Genomic DNA, 8,959 nt, shown 5'->3' on the forward strand with positions numbered 1-8,959 from the left:
TAGCTATCTTAGAAAAATCTAGAATGAAACGTCGATAATAACCTGCTAACACTAGAAAACTTCAAACTTCATGAACCGAAGTCAGGACCTTCCAATCCACGACCTCTTGAACTTTAGATGGATCTACAGAAATTCCATTTTCTGACAATACATGACCTAAGAAAGGTACTTTTCGTAGCCAAAATTCACACTTGCTAAACTTTGCATACAATTTATGCTCTCTCAGCCTAGATAAGACAACTCTCAGATGCTCTGCATGATCTGCCTCATTCTTAGAGTAAATGAGGATATCATTGATAAACACGACCACAAACTTGTCAAGCTCGGGCATGAACACCAAATTTATTAGATACATGAAATAGGCTGGAGCATTTGTGAGTCCAAAAGACATGACCAAATACTCATACAAGCCGTATCTAGTGGAGAACGTTGTCTTAGGTATATCCTCTGGCCTAATCTTAATCTGGTGGTAGCCTAATCTCAATTCGATCTTAGAGAATACTTTTGCTCTTGCCAATTGATCAAACAAAATATCAATACAAGGCAAAGGGTACTTGTTCTTAATGGTTATGGCATTAAGTGGCCTATAGTCCACACACATCCATAATGATTTGTCCTTTTTCTTCACAAACAAGTTGGGACAACCCTAGAGAGATGAACTAGGTCAAATAAGACCTTTGTTCAAAAGTTCTTATAGCTAAATTTTAAGTTCTGCTAACTCATTAGATGGCATCCTATAGGGTCTTCTTGAGATAGGTGTTGTACCTGGCACTAACTCAATTCTAAATTCCACATACCTATCAGGTGGCAAACCAGGCAACTTATTTGGAAATACATCTAGAAACTCACAAACTATAGGAATATCACTGAGAGTAGTGGTTTGGATGGCACAAGACAAGTTTTGAAGATCAAAACTTCTAGCAAGTGGCACTAGGAAAGCACCATCCCCTTTAGGTTCCCTCAACATAATGGTTTGAGTGGATGTGTCGATAAGAACTCTATGCCCACTCATCCATTTCATTCCCAAAATCACATCTATGGCTAATCCTGGCAATACTATGAGATCCATGGTATACTCCCTCTCTTGGATGGAGATAAGAACATCTCTAACTATTTGGTTTGTAGAGATAGTAGCCCCAACTAAACTTATACTATAACCACCCTTGTCTACCTCAATTATCTTCTAATCATGCTTAGATACAAATGTTTGGCTCATAAATGAATGTGAGGCTCTAGAATCAAATAAAACAATTGCGGGGTGTTTGTTAACAAGAAACATACCAGCGGTCACAACTTCCCCTATGGGAATCTCCACCATGACTGTATAGTGCACGTACCCAAGATGTGCCTTAGGATTGGCCTACTTCTTATTACCCTGGTTTGGATTTCCATTCCTCTTGGGATAGAGGCACTCCTTGGCCCAGTGGCCTGTCTAATTGCAATTGAAGCACTGCTGATTACTTCTTGGCCCTATTGAGCTTCCTTGGCTTGTGTTACCCTTGGGCAGGGCAATGGTGAATGCCTTGCAAAATACCTTCTAAGGTCGACTAGCCTGGGCTTTCTACTGAGGAGGCCTAAACTTAGGCGCTGGAGGATAGAACTGTGGCCTGGCTGCCATAGGAGCTTTGGACTGAGATGATCCTAAGGCAGCAGCCTCAGCTACTCGCTTGCGATCCTTTGCTGCTGCATGTAGGTTGTTCTGATTTTCTTGGGTTAGGGCATCACTGACGAACTTATTATATGTAGCACATTTAGCATTGGCCATTGTTTTCATCAACTTAGTGCCAAGGCCTCTCTTGAAGCTTTTTATTTTCTTCTCTTCTATATTCACAAACTCTGGGGCATATCTGGATAAGTTGTTGAATGCATGCATATACTCTGTCAGGGTCTTTGTCCCTTGTGTGAGCTTCATAAACTCAGCGGCCTTCATCCGCATCAACCCCGGGGGAATATGATGCCCCCTAAATGCTGCCTTGAATTGCTCCCAAGTAACATTTGCTCTAGCAGGTAAGGCAGACAAATAATGAGTCCACCAGATACATGCAGGCCCCTACAGTTGATGCGATGCATACTTGGCCTTCATCATTTCGGTGACCCTCAATAGATAGAAGTTCTATTCAATAGTGTTCAACCACTCATCAGCCTGGAGCGGTTCTTCTGCCTCTTTAAAGATAGGAGGCTTAGTCTCTAGAAAGTCCTTGAATGTACTGTATTGATTTGGCTCTGGCCCCTAATTCTGTTGGTGGGCACGAGCAGTGTTTCTTCCATTGTTCGCTGGCTTCCCAAGAATTGCGTGAAAAATTCATTCGTGGAGGGTGGCGGTGGTGGTGGTAGGTCATCATCATTACCACCCTGACTGGTGCCAGCCCCTATGCGAGTGTGAGTCATCTGCAAAATTGTATCAATAAGTGATTATTGGATGATGTCATGAATTGTAGAAGAATGTGTAATCATTCCAAACTAAATTTGTTGGAGAGAATTTAAATTCATACAATAAAACAGAGGCATAATTATTCATTCTCACAACATATAATCACCAATTTGATCACTTATCGCTCTCGCAATGCGTTAACATGCATGTCATATTTTTACCAGTAAAACGAAACTAGAATTTCATTAAAGTTTATACCACAGTGGACCATCATGCAAGGTTCCAATATTACATCAACGATACATTCGAAGATCAAAACTTAAGCTACATGTCCATTACATAAGATAGCAGAGGATAACATCTAGCGCACCAAACTAGTCACTAAAGCTGCTCTACACATCAACATGGTCACTATCGAGGTCGGATAGAGCCTCGCCCTCATCCACGGGCACCACTTCTTCCTCCTTCCAACCATCATCTCCAACAAACATTTCTAGATCTCCTTCTTCCTCATCGGATCAGGTGTAGTTGGTTGTTCAGAAAATGCACCTCATGATGAAGATCAACCACCACGTTCTGGGTATGAGCAAGCTGATGGCGCAAATCCCACTCAACCCATGCCTATTGCGCAGCCTCAGCTTCGACTCTATCACGTGCTGCTTCTGCTAGGGCTGCATGGTTGTTGGCTAAGATCCGCTGGCGCGTAGCAGTGAATGGCCTTGGCAGCGAGTGGCGTCTAGCTGCTCTCAGCAGTCTTGCTAGCATAGCCTGATCATCTGCTCTTGCCGCTTAAGCGGCAGCTCTCTACTGATCGACCCATTCCATCTGAGTCTAGAGGGCTCCCAATGCAGGTATAAGTTTCATCGGTGTCCCAACAAGCCTCCCTAGCTACCTTCTTGTGCTTGCGCACACGCTTCCTCAGCTTCCGTTGTGCAGCTTCGGCTCTCATGAGCCTATCCATACAAGTGGTATAGGACTCCTGCCAAAAGTCCTGGTTGTCCGAACGAGCATAAAACATCTTCATCACAGCGAACATAGCACTCATAGCGGGACTAGAACTCTCTACCCACTCATCCTGGTCTCGAATCAACGCATTGCGGTTACGTTGTGCCCAAACTGCTATAGATGGATCCACTTGAGGAAAAGTATCAGATGCACCGTCGGTCAACTCATCCCTATGCTGCTGACAAATCTGGCTCAGCACCTCAAAAGCAACTACTTGGTCACCTTCCCAAGGAGTTTTTCCCTCAGAATTCGCCTTCCACTCCTACCATAGGGGTGCTTGGGTACGAGCAGGTATGGTTAGCTGCACCTCATACCATGGTTGTCCTTCTAGATATCCCACATTCCAGAAGTAGCGGGGCAGTTCGGTATACCCCACAAAGTGCAGTACACTCCAGAGCAGGGCAGGGGTACCGAAGATCTCTAGGAAAGTCTCACCCCTAGCTGATGTTGCCATCTGTACCAACAAAATATGGTGTAACTCTTTGTGAGAACAACGTTATAATAGAAAAGAGTTACTTAACTGGAATAAGAAACTTATAAGGGGAGGAACAATGCAAGTATGTAATGAATGATTTATCATGATGCATGCACGTTCCATACGTCCTCACAAACTTAGAAAAATTGAAACTTCTAGCGACATACATACGTTCTCTCATAAATAACGTAACTAGTCGGACTACACGTTTCATTGTTAGTGTACCTACACAAGAGTTTTATACCTCACAACCTGGTATAATGTTTTCAGTTGACTTTTGACTTGTCTAATATTCTTTTATAAACTTTTTGGATTGTCATATGTAAGTGTTATTACAATGTATGTGCTCTGTTTAATAGCCACTGTGTCATCATTTAAGCTATAGCTATCGGCTAATGGCAAAACATCAATTCCTACTACTAGGTCCATTGGTGCTACGTTTGTATGTTGTAGGTATATTACAATGGGAACTCAATTACCATTCTGTTTCATGTAAATTTGCAAATTAATATTAAGAGGCACCATACCTAGGTCCAGAAACTCCAGATAGATTTGCTGTGTGAATATGTCATACCATCACAGTTCTAGCTGGATTGTGTAATCATTAACGTAAGAAATTATCTATTCTCACTTCATCATACAACCTGAAGTCTATATTTGAAAATTAAAATAGTATGAATGTCAACTATTTCACAGTTTTATATGCACCTAAAGCTAACCCTTTTCCTGTTGGAGAAGCTTCCAAAGAAAGTTGATAACTTCATTCTGGGCAAATATAGTATCCTAAAACCATAGATAACAAAATCTAAGGCATACCTTATTAAACCACATAAACCTTTCAAAATGTTCATTGCTCAATTTTGTTTATTTCCTAACACTCTGAAGAAAAAATAACAAGTGGGATTCTACAGATGACGGAAGACCTCCCATCACTCCATGCAGGCAATCATTCTCCAACGCTTAATATACCAAACTTTTGCTAGTAGTGCTGACAAGTAAATACCCTTCTTCAACAAGGAACTTGTCTTCATTCCATCAGGGACAAACTTCTGGCCAACACTCTTAGGGTGCAACTGGTCAGCACAACACGTCAAAGAAGCGGTTGGCTGAGCCAGCCCGGGTTCGAGTCACAGGCACCATCTTCTTAAGACGAAAATCAGGGGGACGTCTCTCTCGCTGAGCGTACCCAGTGCAGAGAGCTCCCGCTCTGTGCGGGGTCTGAGGAAGGGTGTTAGTGGCAAGCCTTGCCCTCGCCTGTGCAATGCGAGGAGACCGCGACTCGAACCCGTGACCTTCCGGTCACAGGCGGTAAGACTCTACCGCTTGCACCAGGCCCGCCCTTCACGTCTCTCCCCCTCGTCGAGCCTTTTTTTTTCAGGGACAAACTTCTGGTAGGTTTTCCAGAACTCTTATTATCACCCTCCTTTGTTTCACTCGCAACTCCTACAAACGAAACTACAGGATGCACCTCAATTTAAGTGATTTGTCACTTATTTACGCTAATCCTTCATTGGCATGGAAACACCCTAGTTGTTAATTAACTGCAACCAATATTTTCACTGTTGTATGGTGCCACACCCATGAATCCTCCCCGATGTTCATCTCAATGAGCAATGTTACCTGTACCCAACCATTCTACTCTTATTCCTGTCAAACAACAATGACAAATGACAACTTCGCTTGTTTGTGGCATCCTTAGTTGAGGATCAAGTGACCATGCTACTCGGTGACCACTACAAGTACCACCATGTTCCTCAAGCGGGCTATTTTTACAGCATCTACTGTCCATCACTATCACCAGTCACTCATTCGTAATCGTAACAAACAACAACACACTCAGGCCATTGCAATCGTAACAAACTGCTTGAGAAATTGGATCTATGATGATTACAAGCGGAACTAAAATTTCCAACATAAAAACAAGTCATCAAGAAGCCTTAAACACCAAGGTACGGTATGGTTCCTAAATTGCCTGTTTGTTTTCTTATGAACCGCTTGGCAATACGTGTTTTCTTTGCATAATTGTTCCTTCCTGGCGTTCTTCTGAGACGTTTCCTTGACTTCAATCAAGTTGGCACTTACAAGTTACGTTTCATTGCATACATGAAAACAAGACCCTTTAACATGTCACTGATCTTCATTGACAACCGCAAAAACCACTCTGGTTCCGTCATAGGGCAGCTCCAGATCAACTGACAGGTCAATATACAGCGCGGAGACTTAATACCATACAGCCTTTTTCAGTTGTCAAGAGTTACAGAGAAACCAATATCATGCAAATGCCCAGAATGATGCAGAAAAGTGCAGATACAGTAAAATCTAAGTTCTCGGCTAACCTTGCAAATTTCCTCCATTGGATCATTGATCGAGGCAGGATCACCATTTGGTGGTGGTAATCACATCCGTGATCATCCAAGCATTCCATGGCAGATAGTCTGCAAGAAACAACCCCAAAGACACTATTCATATATTCATCCAACAATGTGGCACGAAAACGCGTCGCAATGCGAAACAGATGACAAGTGAACGGCTCACTACCATGGATACCGGAGACCCCTTGCCGCATCCGCCATTCCTCCTTATCCACCTAGCAAATCCCAAGAGCACGATAGCGCGCTGATCAGGAGCCAGGCAGGTGATGAGGTCCCGCACGCTCTCCGCACCTCCGGCCGCCGGCCATGCCCTCTCCGCACCCTGACCAGCTCGCAGCCCATCCACGAACAACTTGTCACCTCCCGCCGCCGCCGCCGCCGCCACCAAGGCGGTAGCAGAACGCCCTGACCCGAGCATTGGCGGGGAGTTGGCGCGCAAAGCCCTAGCCGGGGTCGACTATTGAACGGAGGTGGGCGAAGACGGAGACGGCGAAGCGCCGCCAGTGGACGAAGGTGAGGCTGCAGGTGGATCTAACGCCGGTCCGAATTTTGTAAAATGGCCCCTGATTTCGTCGCAACTATTCATCGTGGTCCAAATATTTGTACATTAGTCCTCAGATATTTTCATATAAGGCCTTGTTTAGATTGCAAATTTTTGCAATCTGGACACTGTAGCACGTTTCGTTTGTATTTGACAAACTTTGTCCGATTATGGACTAACTAGGCTCAAAAGATTCGTCTCGTGATTTACAACCAAACTGTGCGATTAGTTATTTTTTTTACATATATTTAATGCTCCATGTATGCGTCCAAAAATTGATGTGATAGAGAGAGAGTGAAAAAACTTGAAATTTAGAGGTGATCTAAACAAGGCCTAAGTCCCTAATTGGATTGCCATGGGAGAGAGAAGCAAAGCATGGCAAATTGGCAAGCAGTGTTCTAGCCGGATTTTACTCTAGTTTTCTACATGTCAAAATGTCAAATGATGGAGGATTGTATTCGCTCTTGTCTTGCATTTTGCACATTTGCTCACTTTTTCTATTCCGAAACCTTGGTTATGCAAGAACACAAGAGTATCAGCGACAAAAAAGTGGATAATTCTGATCATGCGACTGTCGTTGCAAATCAAGCACGAAAACACCATTCAGTTTTTAGCTGAGTTCCCATTCCATTTAGTTCAAGAACTAATTTCCAAAGATCGGTCATAACTAACATTCTTGCAGATTTGCCATTTCCAAGCTTCAAACAGAATTCCTCCTGGCGATGAGAAACAACTCCAGAGCCATGGCGCAAGAGAGCATGAGACATGCAACAGCAACAAAATACAAACCAAGCCCGAGTTTCATTACATTACGGTTACATTACTGAGTTCAAGTTTTCAGCACACCACAAAAGTACGAATCAAGTCCACACAAGCTTCAAGCACACTACAATTCATCACCAACAAAGAAGTTCTGACGCTTAACAGACTCCACACATAGCACAGTTCCAGTACCTCTGAAACTTCAGACGAGTCCGAAGTATCAGGCTTTATTATTCAGAGAGATAAGGTGAAACCATTTAGAAGTTGGTTGGTCGATAGTACAACCAACTAGGTTTTTTTTTTAGGCAAAGGATGTTCCACCCACCACCACAGGATCCCAGAAACTAGGTTTCAGAGTTTCTAGGAGAATTAGGCGGGTTGAGTGGAACGCTCAGCAATGCCTTCAGCCAAGAATGATTTGCCTACCGGAAGCCAAACGATGGGAGGGACAATCCCTGACCCTGGAGCTGGAAACTGCCAGCAGTCACCAGCTCCTAGCATTTGGCTGTCCGGCAACCCCTCTAGTCATGCTTTCAGGAGGTCGCAGCAGACTTCAGAGGCTGCTGCCCACTTGAAGGGGTTACCGACGACCCCATGATCGCCGTCCATGATGCTCGGGAGCGGGGTGAAGAAGGGCGTGCAGAGGTGATCCAAGCTGTGGTAGTGATCCATGTCTTCACGATCGTACATGCTTGACACCTCCGAACCCGACAAGCTGGAGACGCTGCTCGGGTTGCCCAGGTCTGACTGCTGGATCTCTGAACTTGGAGACGCCACCTGGCGCATAAGGGGGTTGCTGAACGTTGCCTTGCTGCCTCCACCAGCATCCTTCCCGTTGGATTGTCTTTCACTAATACCATTTTTACTAAATCACCATGGATTAGGAGTTATAGGTGCATGAAGTCACTCTATTAGTCGGCTCCTTCACCCGTCTGAACCGGTCAGGGCAGCAGCCGTCGTGGCCGACCGGCCCTAGGCCATGGCTGCCACTTGGTGTTCATACATCGGCGCTAGTGGCGGCCTCGCAAAAGAGGGCACCACGTCACGCTCGCTCACTCTCTCTGACTCGCCTCGCTCACTCTCTCTCTCTCTCCCACAGTCGAGCAACACCGTCGCCACCGCGCTCCGCTGGCACCACCACATAATCTAGCTTGCCCACAGCTCCACCGTGAGCCACTCCACCTTCTTGAGCCGCTAGCTGCATCAATCAAGCCCAGGTAAAGCCTTAGGATGAGTTCCTCGTCGTCGCGGCCATCACCGGAGCACCGTCGAGCTCGCACTCGCGTGTGGCCTTGCTCCTTTGAGCTCTCTCATTTTCTCACTTCTCACGTTAGGGATAGCCTAGGACAAGGTCTAGCCCACGCTGTTGGCTTTTAGCCAATACCGACACGCTGGTGCCAAAATGCGGCCTCTCACCACTGCACTCTTGCCAT

At 45.0% G+C, this 8,959-nt stretch overlaps 1 protein-coding gene and 1 long non-coding RNA gene across 3 annotated transcripts; both read right to left on the minus strand.

Moving 5' to 3' along the window:
- Window positions 1–3,733: 3,733 nt before the first annotated feature.
- Window positions 3,734–6,942, minus strand: LOC136506540 (uncharacterized). Of its 2 annotated transcripts, none has more exons than XR_010771639.1 (3): window positions 6,390–6,942; window positions 6,188–6,286; window positions 3,734–3,830 (listed from the first exon to the last, which is right to left on the minus strand). It is a non-coding gene; the product is annotated as an uncharacterized lncRNA (long non-coding RNA). The 2 variants fall into 2 exon arrangements; XR_010771638.1 differs by lacking the exon at window positions 3,734–3,830 and adding an exon at window positions 5,746–6,043.
- Window positions 6,943–8,051: 1,109 nt separating this feature from the next.
- On the minus strand, window positions 8,052–8,959 carry LOC136507767 (uncharacterized). Its single transcript, XM_066502389.1, has 2 exons — window positions 8,943–8,959; window positions 8,052–8,391 (listed from the first exon to the last, which is right to left on the minus strand). Exons 1-2 carry the CDS (start codon window positions 8,957–8,959, stop codon window positions 8,052–8,054), a joined length of 357 nt encoding a protein of 118 aa, XP_066358486.1.

Source organism: Miscanthus floridulus, chromosome 15 (genome assembly GCF_019320115.1).
Source record: "Miscanthus floridulus cultivar M001 chromosome 15, ASM1932011v1, whole genome shotgun sequence".
Taxonomy (NCBI): domain Eukaryota; kingdom Viridiplantae; phylum Streptophyta; class Magnoliopsida; order Poales; family Poaceae; genus Miscanthus; species Miscanthus floridulus.